This window comes from Manis pentadactyla, chromosome 4 (genome assembly GCF_030020395.1).
Source record: "Manis pentadactyla isolate mManPen7 chromosome 4, mManPen7.hap1, whole genome shotgun sequence".
Lineage (NCBI taxonomy): Eukaryota > Metazoa > Chordata > Mammalia > Pholidota > Manidae > Manis > Manis pentadactyla.
Window position 1 is genome coordinate 73,984,053 of NC_080022.1, and position 24,099 is coordinate 74,008,151.

Genomic DNA, 24,099 nt, shown 5'->3' on the forward strand with positions numbered 1-24,099 from the left:
GTAGAAACATTAAGTATAGACTTCACCTTAAAAACCACTGAAAAGTTTTAATAACAGCAGATTTAAGATTTAGAAAGATGACTTCAGATGCATCATAGAGACAGAACTAGAAAGGGAGAAAATGAGATGGGGAGACCAAAAAAGGAAGCTGTTGTAATTCCAGGCAAGCAAAGATGGTGCCCTGAATCTAAGTAGTACCTATGGAGACAGAATTAAGTGGATTGATGTGGAGATTTTTAAAAACTTAATGACTAATTGGATTCAGAGTGAAAGGAAATAGAAGAATTTAAAATGACTAATCTCTGGCTAGAGCAGTTGGGAAGCTGGCAGAGCCAACCATTTAGGTTCTGATAATTCAAAGGGAGACTGTTATTTCTAAGGAGAGAGATACTGTGGCTTGAATGATGGATTAACAGTAAGTTGATGAATGCAAGATATTAGGAAGTAAAATCAACAAGACTTGGTTATTTGCCTGGACATAAGGTATGCAAGGAGAGGAAGGAGTCAGAGATGACACCCAAGTTTCTGGCTTGAATTTTGTGGATGGTCACTGTGGTAAGTTGTTTACTGGCCATACAGTCCTCTCCTGGTATGTGCACTTCTTTGAATGTGGCTGTGTCACTCTTCATACAGAGATGGAGTCTGTCCCCACCCCTGAAATCTAGAATGGTCTTGTGATTTGCTTTGACAAATACTATGAAGTAGAAGTAATAAAAGCGACTTCCAAGGCTAGGCTTTTTAAGTATTGAAGCTTTTGCTCTTTTGCATGCTACACTGAGACTGTCATGAAAGAAGTTGGTCTCGCCTACTGGAGGATGAGAGGTCACAGAGAAGAACCAAGTTGCTCTGGCAAACAGCACCAACTAAGAATGAAGCTATGTTGGACCGTTCAGTCCAGCTGACCTACTAGCTAACATAGCTGCATGAATGAGGCCAGAGGAAATCAACAGACGTACTGCTCAGCAGACCCACAGAATTATGAGAAATCCTTGTTATTTTAAGCCACTAAGTTTGGGGGTGGTTACATAACTGAAGAGTGAATCAGTCAAAGAAATAGGGAAATCAGGAGGAGGCAGCTTAAAATGTTATTTCTTTTTATCTTGGCATGGTGATGAACTCAAATTACCTAAGACTGGCAAAAAAAATCTACAGTAGAAAGTTTAGAGAGGGAGTCTTCTAAGAATTTCTAAGACACCAAATAAATGCCTGAATAATGGAGTACTGTAATGCTAATTAGAGAAATAATCCACCTTTTAGATATGGTTGCAAAAGCAAATAGATTTTCAAACTCCTGGATGTAAGAAAAGAGGTGTTTATGGAAATCTTCCATATAGGCCCTCACTCCCCCAAGCCTTGGATAAATCAAACCAAGTCTCTTAGGAAAAAACTTTTCAACAGGCTCGTATAGAGAATAGCTGAAGAATCAAGCTGATAAGCATGTAGAAGCTCCCAGCACGGTGCCTATAAAAAGTTTTATTATTCACATAGCAAAACATGGATTGCTAAACTTCTTAGGAGGAATTAACCACTACTAAGTTGTTCATGAGTGAATGTAAGTCGAGAGTAGCCTTTCTCCATTCAAAGATTAACATGTATGTTCTGCTAATGGAGAAATACTAAATAAAAAACTTGGTTAATACTTAATATTAAACGAAATGAAGGCTGTCATTTTAGATAATGTTTCAAAGATAAACTATGCTTAGAGTACCTCCTTTTATTGCAACGTTGTTTAAAACCACGAAGTATGAACTGCACCCAGCGGTACGAGAATGTCTTAATAGCGAATCAGACCACTAATAATTGAGAAAAAAGTAAACAGTAAGTATACCCTAGACCAAACAGCTGATTTCCTCTAAGACTTGGGAGTAACGGTAGGCCCTTGCATTTCCGCGACTTAAAAATATTCATTTCTTTCCAAGATTGATTGCCCAACCTCCCTCCTTTTGCTTCACTGTGTGATTTACATTTTTTTCTTTGCTGCAGCTCTGCAAGAGAAGATACTTAATCAAGATAGTCTGAAGTCAGGAGAAAGGACCGCTAGAAACCGGGGCGGGGAAGAATTAGCATCGGGCGAGGGACTAAGCCACGTAGCATTTCAGCCACGGCAGTCACTAAGGAAGCCCAGTGTGTGGCTCCCAAGCGTTACCGAATTTTCCATCTTCTTCAGCGCAATCCCTCCCACTGGCTCTGGGGCTGCAGCAGAGGGATCTCCACTCACCGCTTGAAGCACAGTGGCCAATAGCAAACGCAGCCCTAACGCCTGCCTGAGCCGCCATCTGCCAGGCTCAGCCGCCATCGCTACCATCTTCCGTGGGTCTCCAACTGCCCAGAGGCCCCCGCATCTAGGGGCGTCCAGTCCAGAGCCTGACCCAAAGCAGGCTGCTAAGGCCGTTGCCACCATGTCTCTTATTCTGCAGAGACAAGTATTACCTAAGGGCATATGGAAGCTTAAAGGTTATCAACTATCTTTATATTTCATGTAAATACTAAGTTGCTCGGTCCTTTCGAGAACCCGTATCAGGCACATTCCTAAACTCCCAAAATTTGTGTTTTCTCTGGGCTCCTTCCTTTCGTTCACGGCAATTCGTTAAGAAGCCAAGAAGCTCCGCCCCCGGAAGTTTCGGCCAGCCCCCTCCTCCAAGTTTACCCAATCGAATGTTAGTTTCGTTGACATCTATGACAAAGGAAACCAACCGTAACACGAGCAGAGAGCGAAGCCCTGGGATTCTTCAGTCCAATAGGCACAACCGAAAGGGAGCCGAGGGTGGAGCCTCTGGTTGCCGAGCAGCGTACGTGGATGCGTGCGCGTGGTGGAGGCGGGGGATGGGCGGGGGCGGGGCCGAGGGCGGCGCAGCCGCAGCCGCAGCGCTGGCGGAGGAGCGCGCGGCCGCGAGCAGCAGAGGGAGGGAAGGAAGGAAGAGAGGGAAGCGGGCAGCCGGGCGGGCACGGGGGTCGGGGACTGAGGCAGTGGAAGCAGGCGAGAGCCCGGCAGCCACTTCGCGCTATTTGCTGCGCGGGCTGTTGGAGGGGGCGACCGTTGGGGCGGCCGAGGAGAAGCGGGCACCGGTGGCGTTGGTGCTTGCGCCTGGGGGCGGGGGATTGGGGAGGCTAGAAGGGGGGCTGCTGCGGTGGTTCTCTCGCTGTCGCGCTCTCCTTGCCTTTCTCCGGCTCGGTGGGCTCTTCTCGGCGTCTCTTTCGCCTTCGGGGCCCCGCTCCCCGCCCCCCGCGGTATGTCTTGATCCCGAGCAACGGGTTTCATGGGGCTCCTCAGGATTATGATGCCGCCCAAGTTGCAGCTGCTGGCAGTGGTGGCCTTCGCGGTAGCGATGCTCTTCTTGGAGAACCAAATCCAGAAACTGGAGGAGTCCCGGTCGAAGCTAGGTGAGGAGCAGAGCCACTCGGGGATGAGTGGTGTGGAAGGGGCCGGGCCAGGGAGGCATTGCAACCAGAGCAAGTGGGCGTTCTTAACCTAGGGGCTGGCTCAGGGGCCCAGAGCTGAAAAAGGATGCAAAGAGATCTGGTGGGACTGGGGGCAAGGAGAGCTCAAGAATGGTGTGGATTAAGCTTGAGTAGCGTGCTGGGCTCGCGAGGTTGCGGGGCAGAGGTTGCAAGTTTGGAGTTTCCCAAGCCAAAGGGTTACACCGAAGTAGGCATGCCCCGGGAACAGAGCTAGAGGAGCCTGAACTCGGTGGGGAGCAGGTCCTGCTGGAGGAGACAAAAACGCTCAGCCTTGCGTTGTGCTCTTAGAAGTCGTTTAGAAAGCTCTCGTACTGTCAGCAGAGGGGTATTCTAATTTGAAATGTGGTCACCTGGATACGAAATCTTTTGGCGATGGGGCGGTTCACGAAGGATTAGATGTGCAGAAATGGAGGGAGGTACTGGGAATGATTGAGAGTGAAAGAAATACACTGTAGTGAGTTGCACTCTTGTGCTGGGGGCAGCAAGGGACCACACAACTGACGGGAGAAATAGGCTCTCCAGGTAGGACAGGAAAGCAAATTAGCTTCAGCGGGGTACAGAAATGCGTCCAGGCTTTTTAGTTTTTTCTTAGTGGCGCTAAACTGATTTATATTTTGGGCTTAAGTATAGGGATGTATATATGTATTGCTTTGCAGCAATGTTGATGTAATGAATTTAGAAGAGGAGGGAGGGCTGAAGGGGAATTACAGAAGATTTAAGTTTATGGAAGGAAAAGTATATGCAAGAAGTTAACCTTATGGATAAGTACCTTAAGGAGTTAAGAAGTGTAACTTTAATGGAAGAAGAGATAGGAAGTACAAAAAGTTGGAGTGAAGTTGTGAAAGACCTGAAAATGCACAGATTTTGGGTTAGTAGGTAACTTTGGAATTTGGCAAGAGCTCAGGATGGGGAGGGAGTGGTAAAAGAATGTCAGTGACACATTTTGACTTAAAAATGTACAGGGCACTTAAAAATCCGCTAAGAGGCTGTAATTTGAATAAGGAAAAGTAATGTGAAGTGTTTTGATGCATACACTTTCACCTCAGCGTCGTTTAAAGACTGAGAAGCAATCGATGAAATACCTGCGGCAGTACAATTCAGACTTCGAAGTAACATCTAGATGCTGTTATGGGTGATGATTAATAATTAGGAAAAAAATAAAATAATTATAACATTACAAATAGTAGCTATTTGCATTTGGGTAGACTTTGCAAAAAGCCTTGGAGACATTTTAAAGAGCAGCATATAAAAGAACATCAAATAAGTCTAACTGAAGTGCAACTAAAATTGAAGAGGGGAAAAGATAGTTCTAGGATATACCTTAACACTAAGATAAAACTTATTTAATATGTATTGTATGGTGGAAAAATATTCACTTTAAATATTGAAGGTTGGCCAATATGATTTTTCTTTTCGTTTGGATCCATTTAGCAGCGTTCAGTATCATATTCTGGCCTCATTAATGATCCAGCTTTATAGAAAAAAAGACTCCCTTTGGAGGAATTTTAAAGTGATATTAAAATTAACATTTTAATTTATTCTTTGTTGTATCGCTAGGTAGATATCTTAGACACATTGTCCTCGATTAGCATAACTTCAACTTTTGGTTTTCCTTCCTTGCCTAACATTTTTTTCATAATACCTGGAAGTAGTTTCTGTAGACACACCTGAATGAGTTCAAAAAGAGTTATCTGGATATGTAGAAAGCCACAGGTAGAAAATGTCTTTTTTTGTGTGTGATTTTTGTTGTTACAAGAAACCTTTAAATTCCATCAGAAATACTAGATATGGATCCAACTAATTCTCAAAAATGAGACAAGAAAAGGAGTCTCAAATTCAAAACACTTGAACTAATCTCTGGAGATTAAAAACATGGCAAATAAAGTGTAAAACTTAGTATCAACAGTCTTTTGGATTTGTAGTCTTACTGGCAGTACTAAAACAAATGTTGCCAGTTAGTAATCTTAGACAAGGAAGACAGAAGAAGGCATAATTTGACAGACTCACTCTAGTATGCCTTCATATGTGATATTATTTAATCTTGCAAGACCACCATAGAAAGCCATTTTTACAGATGCAGGAACAGGTTCAATGGTTATATAACTTGACCACATACATAGCTAGTAGGTGGCAGAGCCAGGATTAGAACGCAGGTATGTCTGATTCTAAATCAAGTGCTCCTTTAAATATACTTGGCTACTTCAGACTTTGTATTAACATTCTAAGATTTAGCAGTTTGAATAGAATTTTTAAACTGCAGTACCAATGTTTAATTGCATTTATTGCTGAGAATGAATACCATTCCAAGAAAATCTAATTTCTGACACAAAGGAATTGGTTTAGTGTAATGTCTGCCCTTGTTTATATCTGTATAATGAGTGTAATTACATTACCCAAAGAAATATGTGAAATAGCTTGATTCTATTATAGGAAAAACTGGTGGTTTTCTGTAAGTGTAAAACTGCAACATTAAAAAGCATTTTAATTTTGTTACTGAAACTGTTAAATGTTTTGTTCTTAAAAGTGGTTTTTGTTGTTTATCTTTTCTGTTGTTTTGCACCTTGATTTTAGAGTATTTTGATAGATTTCTAATCAATCAATAGATGTATTCAAAACTTAGGTGTATCCATTGACCACTTGAGAAATTATGTATTTAAATAGGAATCCCTAAAAAGTCCAATATCACCTAATAGAGTTTTCTTTTATCTTTTTTAAAAACTAATGTGGGTTCATGGTACACGTTACTCTATATTTTGCTTTTTTTCATTTAATATCATAGACATTTTTCCTGTTCAATACATGTAAATTTGACTTACTCATTGTAATAGCTGTATAATATTCTGTAGTATCCATGTATCATAAATTATTAAGTGATTATGCCAATAATGGACATTTGTTCCCTGTCCCCCTGTGCAGACACCTTTTTTTTTTTTTTGCCATTTCTTTTCTTGGTATTACAAGCAATGTTATGAGAAACATCCTTTTATATCCTTTCAATTCCTTCTGTGTTGGTATCATTTTTTACTAGGATAAAGTTTTATGTGTGACTGTTAAGAGAAAGGATATATGTATTTTACAATTTAGCAGATTTTAAAATCTGTTATTTTCCAGAAAAATTAATTCCAAAATATTACAGTTGCCTGCACTGCCAGCACACACTCAAAAACGCTGAATGCTATCAGCTTTTAATTTTTGCCAGTCTGAAGCTGTGAAATGATACATTGTTGTGTTGATTAACATTTCCTTAACTTCTACTCAGTTTGAACATCATTTACTATTAGTTCATTTTCATTTGTCTATTGGGTAGTTTATCTTAATTTTTAGTTTAAAAAATATGTGTGTGTGTGTTTATCCATCTATTTATATGAATTACTAATCCTTTATCTGTCATATGTCTTATATCTGTTTTTCTTCAAGTTTGTATTTGTCCCTTGACTTTATAGTATATTTGCTAATACAAAAGATATAAAATTTAACGAGTCAAATCTGTTAAGGCAAGTAGGTTTCTTATCTTATGCTTCTTAAGAAGACTTCCTCCAACCAAGATGATGTACATTTTCTATATTTTGTTACAGTATTTTGTAATTTTTCTTACGTTTAGCTCTTTGAGACATTTGTACCTTTATAGAGAGTTACGTGATTTCAGCAAATAGCCACTTATGGAAAATGTTAATAAATCCATTTTTCCCCACTAAATATTACAATTCTTCTTTTATTTATATGTTCTTGGATTGATTTTGTACTCTGTTCTTCTACTAATCAGAGATTCCTTAAATCTCAGGGACCTATATATAGGCTTCAAGGCACCATGAAGTCCTGAATATTATATGAATAGCTTTTATCAGATTTGCAAAAGAGTGTGTGATCCCCATAATAGTAAGAATCACTGACTTCTAGTAGATGGTGTACTTAATGGAGTGTGTTGTTTTTGTTTGTTTTTAGTATTAACATACCATAACATGCGGCTTGTGAGTTGCATTTAGGATACAAACATGTTATGACAAATTTTCTCTTTGGTATTATGTTGAAAATGCTTCATTTTACTAAAAGCATAGTTAATTTTTCTAATTAGATATGGAAGATGATATGGAGTCAGTGAAGACTGTTTACTGCTTACTTAGCTGTTCACTTAGAACTGTGTGTGGCCGAGCTTGTTGCTTTTACAGGGCTCTTTTTTTTGAATGGCAAGAACAACCTGTTGCTAAAGCTGACTAAGAGTACAATGAATGAATTCTTACATAAATCTTAGAATTATGTGCTTCACACTTTATTTATTTATTTTATTTTTATTTTGGTATCATTAATCTACAATTACAGAAAGAACATTATGTTTACTAGGTTCCCCCCTTCACCAAGTCCTCCCCACATACCCCTTCACAGTCACTGTCCATCTGCGTAGTAAGATGCTGTAAAATCACTACTTGTCTTCTCTGTGTTGTGCAGCCCTCCCCGTGTCCCCCATGCACTATACATGCTAATTGTAATGCCCTCTTTCTTTTTCCCGCCCTTACCCCTCCCTTCCCACCCATCGTTCCCAGTCCCTTTCCCTTTGGTAACTATTAGTCCATTCTTGGGTTCTGCGATTCTGCTGCTGTTTTGCTCCTTGAGTTTTCCTTTGTTCTTATACTCCACATATGAGTGAAATCATTTGGTACTTGTCCTTCTCCGCTAAGCTTATTTCACTGAGCATAATACTCTCTAGCTCCATCCATGTTATTGCGAATGGTAGGATCTGTTTTTTTCTTATGGCTGCGTAATATTCCATTGTGTATATTTACCATATCTTCTTTATCCATTCATCTACTGATGGACATTTAGGTTGCTTCCATATCTTGGCTATTGTAAATAGTGCAGCGATAAACATAGGGGTGCATCTGTCTTTTTCAAACTGGAGTGCTGCATTCTTAGGGTAAATTCCTAGAAGTGGAATTCCTGGGTCAAATGGTATTTCTATTTTGAGCATTCTGAGGAACCTCCATACTGCTTTCCACAATGGTTGAACTAATTTACATTCCCACCAGCAGTGTAGGAGGGTTCCCCTTTCTCCACAACCTCGCCAACATTTGTTGTTGTTTGTCTTTTGGATGATGGCGATCCTTACAGGTGTGAGGTGATATCTCATTGTGGTTTTAATTTGCATTTCTCTGATGATTAGCGATGTGGAGCATCTTTTCATGTGCCTGTTGGCCATCTGGATTTCTTCTCTAGAGAACTGTCTATTCAGCTCCTCTGCCCATTTTTTAATTGGATTATTTGCTTTTTGTTTGTTGAGGCATATGAGCTCTTTATATATTTTGGATGTCAGTCCTTTATCGGATCTGTCATTTATGAATATGTTCTCCCATACTGTAGGATACCTTTTTGTTCTATTGATGGTGTCCTTTGCTGTACAGAAGCTTTTTAGCTTGATATAGTCTCACTTGTTCATTTTTGCCTTTGTTTCCCTTGCCTGGGGAGATATGTTCATGAAGAAGTCACTCATGTTTATGTCCATGAGATTTTTGCCTATGTTTTTTTCTAAGAGTTTTATGGTTTCATGACTTACATTCAGGTCTTTGATCCATTTGGAGTTTACTTTTGTGTATGGGGTTACACAGTGATCCAGTTTCATTCTCTTACATGTAGCTGTCCAGTTTTGCCAGCACCATCTGTTGAAGAGACTGTCATTTCCCCATTGTATGTCCATGGCTCTTTTATCAAATATTGATTGACCATATATGTTTGGGTTAATGTCTGGAGTCTCTAATCTGTTCCACTGGTCTGTGGCTCTGTTCTTGTGCCAGTACCAAATTGTCTTGATCACTGTGGCTTTGTAGTAGAGCTTGAAGTTGGGGAGCAAGATCCCCCCCACTTTATTCTTCCTTCTCAGGATTGCGTTGGCTATTCAGGGTCTTTGACGGTTCCATATGAATTTTTGAACTATTTATTCCAGTTCATTGAAGAATGCTATTGGTAATTTGATAGGGATTGCATCGAATTTGTATATTGCTTTGGGTAGGATAGCCATTTTGATGATATTAATTCTTCCTAGCCAGGAGCATAGGATGAGTTTCCATTTGTTAGTGACCTCTTTAATTTCTTTTAAGATTGTCTTGTAGTTTTCAGGATATAGGTCTTTCACTTCCTTGGTTAGGTTTATTCCTAGGTATTTTATTCTTATTGATGCTATTGTGAATGGAATTGTTTTCCTGATTTCTCTTTCTATTAGTTCATTGTTAGTGTAAAGGAAAGCTACAGATTTCTGTGTGTTAATTTTGTATCCTGCAACTTTGCTGAATTTCGATATTAGTTCTAGTAGTTTTGCAGTGGAGTCTTTAGGGTTTTTTAATGTACAATATCATGTCATCTGCAAATAGTGACAGTTTGACTTCTTCTTTACCAATCTGGATTCCTTGTATTTCTTTGTTTTGTCTGATTGCCATGGCTAGGACCTCCAGTACCACGTTGAATAACAGTGTGGAGAGTGGACATTCCTGTCTTGTTCCTGATCTCAGAGGAAAAGCTTTCAGCCTCTTGCTGTTCAGTATGATGTTAGCTGTGGGTTTATCATAGATGGCCTTTATTAAGTTGAGGTACTTGCCCTCTATGCCCATTTTGTTGAGAGTTTTTATCATGAATGAATGTTGAATTTTGTCGAATGCTTTTTCAGCATCTATGGAGATGATCATGTGCTGTTTGTCTTTTTTGTTGATGTGGTGGATGATGTTGATGGATTTTCAAATGTTGTACCATCCTTGCATCCCTGGGATGAATCCCACTTGGTCATGGTGTATGATCCTCTTGATGTATTTTTGAATTCGGTTTGCTAATGTTTTATTGAGTATTTCTGCATCTACATTCATCAGGGATATTGGTCTGTAATTTTCTTTTTTGGTGGGGTCTTTGCTTGATTTTGGTATTAGGGTGATCTTGGCTTCATAGAATGAGTTTGGGAGTATTCCCTCCTCTTCTATTTTTTGGAAAACTTTAAGGAGATTGGGTATTATGTCTTCTCTGTATGTCTGATAAAATTCTGAGGTAAATCCTTCTGGCCCGGGGTTTTGTTCTTTGGTAGTTTTTTGATTACCGCTTCAATTTCGTTGCTGGTAATTGGTCTGTTTAGATTTTCTGTTTCTTTCTGGGTCAGTCTTGGAAGGTTGTATTTTTCTAAGAAGTCCATTTCTCCTAGGTTTTCCAGCTTGTTAGCATATAGGTTTTCATAGTAGTCTCTAATAATTCTTTGTATTTCTGCGGGGTCCGTCGTGATTTTTCCTTTCTCGTTTCTAATTCTGTTGATTTGTGTTGACTCTCTTTTCCTCTTAATAAGTCTGGCTAGAGGCTTATCTATTTTGTTTATTTTCTCAAAGAACCAGCTCTTGGTTTCATTGATTTTTGCTGTTGTTTTATTCTTCTCAATTTTATTTATTTCTTCTCTGATCTTTATTATGTCCTTTCCTCTGCTGACCTTACACCTCATTTGTTCTTCCTTTTCCAATTTCGATAATTGTGACATTAGACTATTCATTTGGGATTGTTCTTCCTTCTTTAAATATGCCTGGATTGCTGTATACTTTCCTCTTAAGACTGCTTTTGCTGCGTCCCACAGAAGTTGGGGCTTTGTGTTATTGTTGTCATTTGTTTCCATATATTGCTGGATCTCCATTTTAATTTGGTCATTGATCCATTAATTATTTAGGAGCATGTTGTTAAGCCTCCTTGTGTTTGTGAGCATTTTTGCTTTCTTTGTACAATTTATTTCTAGTTTTATACCTTTGTGGTCTGAAAAGTTGGCTGGTAGGATTTCAGTCTTTTGGAATTTACTGAGGTTCTTTTTGTGGCCTAGTATGTGGTCTGTTCTGGAGAATGTTCCATGTTCACTTGAGAAGAATGTGTATCCTGTTGCTTTTGGATGTAGAGTTCTATAGATGTCTATTAGGTCCATCTGTTCTAGTGTGTTGTTCAGTGCCTCTGTGTCCTTACTTATTTTCTGTCTGGTGGATCTGTCCTTCGGGGTGAGTGGTGTGTTAAAGTCTCCCAAAATGAATGCATTGCATTCTATTTCCTCCTTTAATTCTGTTAGTATTTGTTTCAAATATATTGGTGCTCCTGTATTGGGTGCATATATGTTTATAATGGTTATATCCTCTTGTTGGACTGAGCCCTTTATCATTATGTAATGTCCTTCTTTATCTCTTGTTACTTTATTTTGAGGTCTATTTTGTCTGATACTAGTATTGCAACACCTGGTTTTTTCTCTCTGTTGTTTGCATGAAATATCTTTCTGCAACCCTTGACTTTTAATCTGCATGTATTTGGGTTTGAGGTGAGTCTCTTGTAAGCAGCATTTAGATGGATCTTGCTTTTTTATCCATTCTATTACTCTGTGTCTTTTGACTGGTGCATTCAGTCCATTTACATTTAGGGTGATTATTGAAAGATATGTACTTATTGCCATTGCAGGCTTTAGATTTGTGGTTACCAAAGGTTCAAGGTTAGCTTGTTTACTACCTTACTGTCTGACCTCACTCGCTTATTGAGCTGTTATAAACACAGTCTGATGATTATTTCTTTCCCTTCTTTTTCCTCCTCCTCCATTCTTCATATGTTGGGTGTTTTGTTCTGTGCTCTTTTTAGGAATGTTCCCATCTAGAGCAGTCCCTCTAAGATACCCTGCAAAGGTGGTTTGTGGGAGGCAAATTCTCTCAACTTTTGCTTGTCTGGGAATTGTTTAATCCCTCCTTCATATTTAAATGATAATCGTGCTGGATACAGTATCCTTGGTTCAAGGCCCTTCTGTTTCATTGCATTAAATATATCATGCCATTCTCTTCTGGCCTGTAAGGTTTCTGTTGAGAAGTCTGATGATATCCTGATGGGTTTTCCTTTGTAGGTGACCTTTTTATTCTCTCTGGCTGCCTTTAATACTCTGTCCCTGTCCTTGATCTTTGCCATTTTAATTATTATGTGTCTTGGTCTTGACCTCTTTGGATCCCGTCTCTCGGGAGTTTTGTTTGCCTCTGTAGTCTGAGCCACTATTTCCTCCCCCAGTATGGGGAAGTTCTCAGCAATTATTTCTTCAAAGACACTTTCTATCCCTTTTTCTCTCTCTTCTTCCTCTCGTACCCCTGTAATGCGGATATTGTTCCTTTTGGATTGGTCACACAGTTCTCTTAATATTGTTTCATTCCTGGAGATCCTTTTATCTCTCTCTGCATCAGCTTCTTTGCATTCCTGTTCTCTGGTTTCTATTCTATCAATGGCCTCTTGCATCTTTTCCATTCTGCTTATAAATCCTTCCAGAGTTTGTTTCACTTCTGTAATCTTCCTCCGGACATCTGTGATCTCCCTCCGGACTTCATCCCTAAGCTGTTGCATATTTCTCTGCAGCTCTTTCAGCATGTTTATGATTTTTATTTTGAATTCTTTTTCAGGGAGACTTGTTAAGTCTGCCTCTACAGATCCTTTCTCAGGTGTAACTATCTTGGTCTGGACCAGATATTTTTGCCTTTTCATGGTGATTGCAGTGGCTGTAGGCAGGTTGTGGGTGTGTCAGCTGGAAGAAGAAAGTCCTTTCCTGCTTGCTGGATGCCTTGCCCTTCTCCGCTGCCTGTGACGGCTACCTGCACTCCTGGAGCAGCCACCGGGCTAATCTCCTGAGCTGCTGTGGGCGGGGTGTCCGTCAGAGCAGCGCAGAGCCCTGCGGGGAGTGGCAGGCACGCCAGGTATGCTCCTCCGTGCTAGCGGCGACCCTGCCAGGCAGCTGTGTGACAGCAGTGGCCTTTGGGTCTTGCCCAGGCGGCTGTGCATTGGGCTTGGATTCCGGTCGGCAGCTGGGATTCCGGTCGGCTCCTGGGAGTGCGCCTGCTCCCTCTGGCTTCGCTGCTGGTGCGCGCGGGGCTTTTCCGCGCAGGCTTCTACCGGGCTCTGGCTTCACTGCCGCCGGTGCGCGCGAACTGCACCCGGGCTGTTTGGTTGCACCACTGCGGTCTAGCCCTGCGGCGCACCGATTTGCTCTCGGTTCCTTCTAGCGCTTCTGCCCCCGGTGCGCGCTCCCACTCTCCTGCTACTGGGCCCGTGTGTTAGGGTCTGCGCCAGTTGGAGGAATGAGTGGCAGGCTGCCTAGTCCTGTGAGGGGCTTCAGAGCTCCACTGCCTCCGTTTAGGGCGCCTAAGTTTCCCCGGTATTCCCAGCTGCCGGGACAACTTCGTCCAGCAATGGGATCCTTGTCTCTTTAAGACTTGCAGAAAGCACTCGCTTTTCTTTGGTCTCAGGGGCGCCAGTTGCAGGGACCTGCCCACAGGTTTTGCTTTTCCGTTTCTCTAATATCCAGCACCCCGTGCACCTTGTGTCTGCGTTCCGGGTGTGGATTTCTAGAGCTGGTTGTTTAGCAGTCCTGGGCTTTCCCTCCCTCCCCATTCCAGCTTCTTTCTTCCCGCCGGGTTTTGGGGTGGGGGAGCATTCGGGTCCAGCCTGGCTGAGGCTTATATCTTACCCACTTTGTGTGATGCCGAGTTCTCGCAGATGTAGATGTATCCTGGCTGTTGTACTGCATCCACTGGTGTCTCTTTTAGGAATAGTTGTATTTATTGTATTTTCATAAATATATTTTTTTGGGGGTGGAGATTTCCTCTGAACTACTCACGCCGCCATCTTCCTGTGATCCCCCATAATTTATTTTTATAGGGAATAAGCATTTAAAGTAGTATTTGTTGTTCATATGCTCCTGTCAGCACTACAGAAGTTTCTGGATGCATTAGGACATAATCTTTTAAATAAGAACAGTAACTCAGAATGGATTATGTAGCCATCTTCATTGGTGAAAATTGTGTTACTCCCTATGTTCTTAAAACTTTCTTAAACGAAGCAACTCCGGAGCTAAGGCTGAGACTGCTGTTTAAAATTTGGTAGTTTTTACAAGTGCCTGAAACTGTATAATAATACTTGTAAAATGCTCCCAAGAAGATTTCTTGGAAAGAAATCTTGGTAGATTTCTCTACTTCTGAGATGATTTGAAAACCTCACAGTAGCTACTGTTTAGAGAGGATTTTGTATTAATTGGAATACAGTTATTCTAGAATTGCTAACTGGTGCCTCACTCAATGATTCCTAGATAGGCTATCTAGTACCATAGAGTAGTTACCCAAAACAGTTGATCTCCATTAAGGTAATCCCAGCATGTCCATCACTTTGTTAAGTCTTCTAACAGAGGAAGACTTTTTGGCCCTTAGGGAAACTGAAATAATAATGAATATTCAAACACTGGAAAGACCACTTTTGAGGGATGTATGTATAGATGAACTTTATAATCATGGTTCACTGTAGCCTAAGTATTTACAATTATCTACTCATCTGCTAGTAACTGGTTACGTTCTCTCCCTTTTTGCCTGATAAGTATAGATTAACTAAAATACCTGTTGGGCCACTTGTGCACTTGATCCTCTTCCAGAAGTTTTCCCTCATTATCCTATGATGATTTTTTCCCTTTCTGCTAAATTATACTCATTAGCATACGACCATACTATTTCTCCCAACCAAAAACAACACTTTGTTTTGATTCCCCCCTTTCTCAGCCAACCTCTGTCCCATTTATTGACTTCCCTTTGCAGTAAAACCCTAAAAAAATTACACCTATTCTCTAGTTGCCAAAGTCACCAGTATCTGATCTGAACTCTGTGGTCAGTTTTTGGTCTTTATTTTACTTGACCTACCTGCAGAATTTGACACAATTGATCACTTCCTCTTTTAGACTTTCTTTACTTAGCCTCCAAAATACCATGCTCTTGGTGTTCCTCCCATCTCACTGGTCATTTCTCTTTCTCCTGTGTTAGATACTCCTTTTCTCTTCAACCTTTTAACCTAAGAATATCCCAGGGCTCAATTCTTGGAACTCTTCTTTATTTCCTCTCTTTCAGTTGGTGATTTATGTGCTAACAACTTCCCTATAGTTTTAATTTAGACCTATTTCCTAAAATTAGATTCATGTAATTTGACTGCCACTTGAAATTTTTTTTTGAATAACTTCTCAAACTAAACATGTCCAAAACAGGTCTTCTGTTATCTCTGTCCACTGCTGCACCCCACTCCACCCCCTTTGTCTCCAACCTTCCTATTCCCATTTTATGGCAGCTCCATCCTTCCAGTTGCTAGGTTTTACTTGACTTTCCTTTTTCTCACCCTTTCCATCTAATCTGTCAGAAAAATCTTTTTAGCTTTACCTCCAAAATATTTCTAGAATATGATTATTAACACTTTCACAGTTAACCACTGTAATTCAAGATACCATCATCTTTTCTCTGGATTACTGCTGTGTCTTAACTAGGCTTTTTGCTTCCACACTTGTCTCCCTACAGACTATTCTTTTTTTCTTTTTTAATTTTTTATTAACGTATGATTGAATATACACTCTTATGAAGGTTTCACATGAAAAAAAAATGTGGTTTCTACATTTACCCATATTATGAAGTCCCCACCCATACCCCAATGCAGTCACTGTCCACCAGTGTAGTAAGATGCCACAGATCCACTATGTGCCTTCTCTGTGCTACACTGTTCTCCCCGTGATCCCCCACACTGTGTGTACTAAACAGAATACCCCTCAATCCCCTTCTCCCTCCCTCCTCACCCGCCCTCCCACACACCTCCCCTTTGGTAACCACTAGTTCATTCTTGGAGTCTCTCATTCTGCTGCTATTTTGTTCCTTCAGTTTTGCTGCATTGTTATACTCCACAAATGAGGGAAATAATTTGGCATTTGTCATTCTCTGCCTGGCTTATTTCACTGAGCATAATGTCCTCCAGCTCCATCCATGTTGTTGCAAATGGAAGGATTTGTTTCTTATGGCTGAATAGTATTCCATTGTATATATGTACCACATCTTCTTTATCCATTCATCTACTGATGGACACTTAGGTTGCTTCCATATCTTGGCTATTGTAAAAAGTGCTGTGATAAACATAGGGGTGCATATGTCTTTTTGAATCTGAGAAGTTGTATTCTTGGGGTAAATTCCAAGGAGTGGAATTCCCAGGTCAAATGATATTTCTATTTTTAGTTTTTTGAGCAACCTCCATATTACTTTCCATAATGGTTGAACTAGTTTACATTCCCACCAGCAGTGTAGGAGGGTTCCCCTTTCTCCGCATCCTTACCAGCATTTGTTGTTCTAAGTCTTTTCAATGCTGGCCATCCTTACTGGTATGAGGTGATATCTCATTCTGGTTTTAGTTTGCATTTCCCTGATGATTAGTGATGTGGAGCATCTTTTCATGTGTCTGTTGGCCATCGGAATTTCTTCTTTGGAGAACTGTCTCTTCATATCCTCTGCCCATTTGTTAATTGGGTTATTTGCTTTTTGGGTGTTGAGGTGTGTAAGTCCTTTATATATTTTTTATGTTAACCCCTTGTTGGATATGTCATTTACAAATATATTCTCCCATACTGTAGGATGCCTTTCCTACAGACTATTCTTAATATAACCTTTTAAAATGTAAATCAAATCATGTCACTCCTCTGCATAAAACTCTTTACAAGTTTTCTGAATTAGAATAATGCTAGCTGCTTTTAAAATAAAAGTCCACAATTTTATTGTCTGACCACAATAAATGAATTTTTAAATTTTTACCCATTCATGTTGTAGGTTATCATGTTGGTGGATGGTTTTCCTGTACATGGATGACTCAGGGTCTTGGGTAACCTTCTGTCCTGTAGTTCTGCCATCTGCCCAGGCTTTGGAGTGCTCTGCTGTTAGCCTGGGAAAGAGGCAAGGAAGAGTGAGTGTATCTTCACTTCTTAACTTCTTTGGCCTCATTTACCCTCAGTTTATTGATGAGCACTGGTCGCCATCTATATATATATGTAAGGGGAGGCTGGGAAATGGGGTTTAGCTGGCAGTCACTTACCAGTTACAGCTGCAGACTGTGTAAGGGCAGAGTGTATATTTGAAATTTTTGAATAAATCCTAAAATTTATTTAGACATTTTATGACTCAGAATAAACTGTCTTGGTAAACATTCTGTGTGAAAGTCAAAAATGTGTATTCTGTTGTTACAGAGTGGAGTATGCTGCCCTTGGTGATAACTCTGCTCTGAAACCTACTTGCTCTAATAGTAATATAGCTACTTTAGTTTTCTTTTGATTAGTGTCAGCCTTGTATGTTTTCCCACTCAGTACTAACTTGTTTGTGTCTTCTTATTTAAAGTGGATTTCTTGTAGTTGGGGTTTGCATCCAGTTTTCACAATGTCCCTCAGAAATAAATAGGGGTGATTAGAACATTTACTTTTAATGCAATTATCTACATGGTTGGGTTTAAATCTCTGAATTACTGCTTGTTTTTACTTGTTCTGTCTGTTCCGTATTCCCCCTTTTTTCTTTTCTCTGCCTTCAGGATTAGCTGAGTTTTTTTTTAACCCCATTTCATCTCCTTTGATGACTTGCTAGCTGTGTTCTTTCATGTGTGTTTTTAGTGGTTGCTTTAGGGTTTATGGTATACATTATACTACTCCATGTATAAGGACCTTAATCGTTACACTATCATATCCTTTCTCCTAACATTTTATTACTGTAGTTATACATTCTATTTCTACATATAAGTCCTACAGTACATTGTTTATTACTCTGTTACTCTTGTTTTAAGCAATCAGTTATCTTTTAAAGAGATTAAGTTTTTTTTCTTTTAAGTGTTTTATATTTGTTCATACATTTTCCATTCCCAATGCTCTTTATTTTGTTGTATAGATGCAGATTTCCATCTGGTACCCTTTTCCTTCATCCTTAGGATTTCTTTTAAAATTATTTATTCTGAAAGTCTGCTGGTGATTAATTCTTTTTTACTTTTGTATGTCTTAAAAAGTATTTGCCTTAGTGGTTGAAAGATATTTTTGCTGGGTATACAATTCTAGGTTGAAAGTTTTTCTTACAATACTTTAAAGATGTTGCTTCATTGTCTTTTGACTTGAGTTCTGATGAGAAGGCTGCCATTGTTCTTATCTTTGTTCAGCTGTACATAATGGGTTTTTTTTTCCCCTTTGACTCCTTTTAAAATTTTCACTGGGTTTTAAGTAATTTAATTAAAATGGACCTTGCTGTAGTTTTCTTCATGTTTCTTGTGCTTGGGGTTGGTTGAGTTTTTTGGACTTGGGGGTTTATAGTGTTCATTAAATTTGAAAATTTTGGCCATTATTTCTTCAGTTAAGTTTTATGAAACCTTCTCTCTTTGGGGGAACTCAGATTACACAAATAGTCACTGTATAAGTTGTCTCACAGTTCAGTAATGTTTTGTTAATTTTCTCCTGTCTTTTTTCTTTTTTTATTGTTTAAGATAGTTTTATTGCTGTGTTTTCAATTCACTAGTCTTTTCCTCTGTAGTGTATACTCTCATTTTAATTTCATTCAGTGTACTTTTCATCTCAGGCATTTTGTTCCCATTGCTAGAAGTTCATTTTGGGTATTTTAAAAAACTTCCATTTCTTCCCTTAACATAATCTTACTTTTGCTTTATTTTCTTCAACAAATAGGATATTGTTATAACTTTTGATGTCCTTGTCTACTAATTCTTTCATTTCTGGGTTGCTTTTCTCTTCATTATGATGTATATTTTCCTGCTTCCTTACATGCCTGGTAATTTTTAATTTGGGTGCTGTGTATTTTCCTATCTTATAAATATACTTAAGCTTTGTTTTAGAGCACGTTCAAGTACCTAGAGACAATTTGATCCCTTTAAGGTTTGCTTTTAAGTTTGTTATTGGGGACTAGAATAGCCTTTAGTCTGGGATTAATTTTGCTCCATTCCTGAGGAAGTACCCTTGCAGTTCCTTTCAGAGTTTTCTACCCACTGCTCTGTGTATTACAAGTTTTTTTCCAGTCTGGTTGGTGGGAATGGTGGTAGAGTGAACCTCACAGATTGTTCCATCTGTCCTTTTGGGGTGGCCTCAGTTTTTACACAAGTATGCACTGATCTCTGCTGAAAATTCTTTTTGCAGCTTTGTTCTCTTTGTACTCTGCCCAGCAAACTCAGCTTTCTTGGTTTCCCTGAACTCCCAATTATGGCTCCTTAATTCAGGAAGACTGTTGGGTTCTGTCTGACTTCATCCTCTCTGTGCTATAGCCTAGAAACTCTTCAGGCCATCATATGACTGACTTAATTTCCTTTCTCTCTGTCAGGGATCACCATTCTGAACTGATTTCCTGTCTAATGTCTAGTGTCTGAAAACACTGTTATACATTTTATCTATTTTTTTTTTTCAGTTTCTTTGGGTGGGAAGATGAATCCCTTATTCCCTCTTGGCTGGGAAGTGGAAGCCTAGTAGCCTGGTTATCTATGTGTGTCTCCAGGTTGACTTAGGAAAAGGTACTGAAGTTGGATAATTTGATTTGTAATTCACAGTTAAAATAATAATGTCAACTCAAGGAGATAACCATGTTTTATACAGTCTCAGGCTGGTATTGAACATAGGCCCTTAGTAAATTGTTTACTGAGAGAGGCAAGTCATATCCATGATGGCCCCACTTCTTTCTTTCCTCCTGGAAGTTTCAAGTGGACTTCAGTTAATTAAAATTTTTTTGCATATTATAAATTTTATTCTTACATGAAGGAACCAGTCCTTATTTAATCTCCTTAGATGTAGCTGTGGCTAAGATGGAGTCTCTTTCAGACTTCCCAATGAAGTATCTGGCTCCAGAAGAGGTTTCTGCTTTTCCTGTTAGTATTGCTCTTGCTGGGTGTGAGTGGATGGATAGTCCTCTTCAGAGGCTTTTTCCTATTCCTTCTGTAATACCCCTATTCCAAGCTAAGTAGTGAAGAAGGGAGTCTTAAGGGATTATGGTGCCAGTAGTAGTCACACCTTGTTTACTTTAAGGTGAGCATTATTCTTATAGTTACCAGATCTTCAAAATTGTATGATTTAATTCTTGCTAGGATTTAGTTTGTAGTGAAACTATGGGTACTATAAAGTATCAGGGATAAACCCTTTTAATTGAAATTGCTGGATTCTCCTTTTGGAAGGTAGTTGATTTGAAGCTCTGAAAGTTGATTTGGTATTTAAGTAGTAATTTAAAACTGGATTTAGAAGGAAAGTAATGCCCATTTTCCTAAATTCCAGTAGAATTTTGGAATCATCCCTTAGTATCACTTCATATTTTTCAGTCATTTATTTCTAAGTTTTGACATAACCAGAAAGAAGTGATTTGTACAGTTAAGTTCACAGAAATAAGTTTAGAGACTATTGGATGTTTTTTGGGTTGGAAAGAAGTTCCTCTTGGAATGTACCTTACAGTATGGGTATGGATTTGAGGCTTAGTAGCTATGCAGGTGCAGACTAGCACTTGGCATTTTTCTAATTATAAATTATGTTAGAGTTAAGCTTAATGAATGTAACTTAGAGATGCTGTTGTTTCATTGATAACATATTCCTAGTGTGTATTCTCTTAATGCTTTGAAGCAAAACAGTATAGGAAATGGGCTGATCAATCTAGTTTTTTTCTGGTAAATAAGTCAGCATTTATCTGAGTCTCCATACTTTTCTGTAGACAGTTCTGTATTAAGTTCTCTATTACTATTGTGCTTTTAGAATAATGGCTTGTTACAGTATGCCTCTTATTTTAGTTAGTGGTAACTTAAAAAAAAAGTCTAGCTGCACAGTATAAACATTGTATCTAAAATCCTGCAAAAATGAATTTTTACTTGGTCTTCAATAAAGAGAGTTGCAAGTTCTATACTCTGTTTTCATCCTTTTAAAAGAGCTTAGTAATTAATTAGTCCTCTTGTGGTTCTTTCAGTTTTAAGGTGTGATGTAGAAGGACAGTATCTTAAGTATTCAGTGATAAGGAATACAATATTTTGAGTACAGGGAGGAGTGTTGGAGATTTGAGAAGAGTTGTTGGATTAAAATAAATCAGTAAAATCCTCCCTCAGCCTTGCATTTGAATTAATTATTTAAGCGTTGTCCATGTCACACTGAAACTAGTTCAGCTTTTGACACTAGTCAGTTTTGACACTAAGATTCTTGATCTAGTATGACTGAGGAATTTGTGATTTTTTTTTGTATTTGGATGTTAAGAAGCTGCCTCCAATTGCCGGCACCCTTTTATTTCACCATTATTTTATTGCTTTTTAGGAAAACACACCCAACTCTATAATAAAGTGTTGCATGTTCCCAATGTGTTATACACCATAGGCAGAAAGCACACTTAACTCAGCTGTTTCTTCCATAAAAGAGCTGATTTGAAAGACTGGCTTTACATTAACTTATGGTATATTTTAATAGACAGCTTCTTCATTTTGCTAAATAGGGTAGAATAAAAGCCATTCACCGTTACCTAGAGCATTAATTTCTTCCCTTTCATGTTTTGAAGATTAAAACATAAGAAACAAAAGAACTTCTTATGGTATTTTAGAGTCTCAAAAATAGGTTTTTCAGTGAGGAAAATTAGGGGTATGTGTGACTTGCTCCTGAACCTGGGAATTATTAGTGATAGTGTCTGACTTGGGGTGAGCCTGTCTGGGAATGCCTGATTGATGAGATGCCATTGTTTGCCCTTTTTCTTTTGTCCTTGATTGGAACTCTGACTAATTGAGTCTGTGACTTCCTCATGACAAGTCTGACTTCCCTTTGATTTTTTTAGCATGTTTGGAATCTCTTCTTTACCATTTTCTTAAATATTTTTCTGCTTTTCCCACCAATAATGGCAGGCCATCATGACCTCTGAACCTTCATCTGTAACAGACAAAAACTAAAAATTGTTGAATACTTACTGTGTATTAGTCATATTTTAAGTGTTTTCATATGTATAACTCAATATAAATGGTGCTTATTCTGCTGCTTTCAGAGTTAGTTGGGAAGGTCAGATGATCTTCAAATAATGTGAAAATGTTTATACACTGTAAAAACTGCAAACTACAATTTTAAGTTGTTATTAGTAGTGATAATAATATATCTTTCTTTTTGCTGTTCCTGTCTTTGTGGTTTAATGTAGTTTAGAGTTTGCATTTCTTGCTGTGTAGGCATTACCCAGTGCCTCATCTCACAGGATCTAAGTGTTGAGGTAAATCAAGTGATGTTACATGAGTTACAGATTTTGCATTCAGATTAATCTTTGCCAATTTGGCAGTGTAAGATTTTTTTTTTTAATAAGATGAAAGTTCGATTTGAATTGTAATGGGAATTTCTGTTTATGTGAGCGCATATATGTATAAAATAACTCCTTAGCTTCTAAATAATATTAGTAGTAGTCAAATTAGTGAAGGAAGAAAGAACCCAAAGCTATTTCTCCACTATGGAAAAAGGTTTATGTTATAGTTCCTTTGTCATCAATACTCTGACAGTGATTCATCGTCATATTCTCACGGAGGGGAAAAAATGTGTTCTGTATCCTTTAATTTAGTAATTTTAACTTTTTCTTATTTTTTCACTTGTGTTAGAACAGCATAGGTTGTACTTTTAGATTTATTGCTGGGATTGTGAGAATTCGAAAAAAGCAGAATTCTTGAACCTTTTACAGCTCCAAAGGCTTTTAAACTTTGGTAGGCCAGAAAGAGAGTATGTGAGATAAACTGTGTGATCACCTCTTTCCCATATATTATTGCTACTTTTTTTCTCCAGCATTATAGCATTATTCTTAAGTACTGGTCAACTTGGCTGAAAGTTTAACATATAGTTGATATACACAATTTCATGAAGAGAGTGGTGATTTAATTTGTGTATTATACTAACTTTTTATGTTCAATTTGCATATTATACTAACTTTTTGTGTTTATGGGTAACTTGGTTTTCCTAATTAGCAATGAAAACATTTTGAAAGACATACTGGATTTGTTGGTAGTTCTATTTACCTGCATTTTAGCTGTACTTTTAAGACTTAACTTAATATATTCCTTAGTGAGTTTACCACTCCAGAATTGAGGTTAACAGAATTGAAGAACTCTGTGAACCTTTTGTACTTCAACTAACCTTCCCTGATTATATGAAGTGTATCCTACAATCCCATAAGTAGAAACTATGTCTTAATTTTAATTTGTGTTCCAAACATTCCAAAAACTTAAGCATATGTTTGTCTGGGCTTTGGAGAATTACCTTCTAGAATAAAAATATCAAGGACTCTATATTTTAAGTAGATTTAATCCTGAATCTATAATTGCTTTGGAAGAGTGGGGTTTTTCCTTTTGTTTTCTTCTTAAGCAGTGTCTTAGGACCTCTTTCCCCACTCTTCTCTATCTTGAATTACCAGCTTAATTTGAAAACTTTCACTTGCCTGCCTAACCAAGGTTTTGTGTAACTTTTATATGAATTAACAATCTCCTAAGCACCAAGAATTGAGTTTTCTGTCTCCTTAGATACTTATAATAATAGTATTGGTTCTTATGAGAGAAATGGAAGAGAGATAGGCAGAGAGGTAAGGAAGGGATTCTTCTCAAACTTTAAGTAGTAAAAGTGAATTTGAAACATTTGTAGTACATTGAATGAATACTTTTTAGAAATGAACAAATAGCTAATGGGGAAAATAAAATTCCTGTGACTAAAAATAATGTTCTTTGAGATGAGAGGTAGTTAAAAAAGTTACCAAGTAAGAATAGGTTATTTTGGTTACAGTCTCACATAAATAGAGTTGTATGTGATGTCTATTATAGCAGGTTTTGAGATTCTTTTGTACTTGAATGGTGTTGAGT

At 38.5% G+C, this 24,099-nt stretch overlaps 2 protein-coding genes across 4 annotated transcripts in view; one reads left to right on the forward strand and one right to left on the reverse strand.

Annotated features, from left to right (window-relative positions):
* SELENOF (selenoprotein F) overlaps window positions 1-2,373 on the reverse strand; it is a 44,830-nt gene extending 42,457 nt beyond the window's left edge. The window contains exon 1 of the mRNA XM_036890159.2: window positions 2,219-2,373. Within this exon, the coding sequence (XP_036746054.2) occupies window positions 2,219-2,305 (87 nt within the window). The 5' untranslated portion in view covers window positions 2,306-2,373. The remainder of the gene's footprint in view (window positions 1-2,218) is intronic.
* Window positions 2,374-2,878: 505 nt separating this feature from the next.
* The window catches only part of HS2ST1 (heparan sulfate 2-O-sulfotransferase 1), a 166,695-nt gene continuing 145,474 nt past the window's right edge, over window positions 2,879-24,099 (forward strand). For 2 of the 3 annotated variants that reach the window (XM_036890156.2, XM_057500395.1), the window contains exon 1: window positions 2,879-3,381. In XM_036890156.2, coding sequence (XP_036746051.1) covers window positions 3,258-3,381 — 124 coding nt within the window. In that variant the 5' untranslated portion in view covers window positions 2,879-3,257. The remainder of the gene's footprint in view (window positions 3,382-24,099) is intronic. The other variant, XM_036890157.2, reaches the window with a different exon arrangement.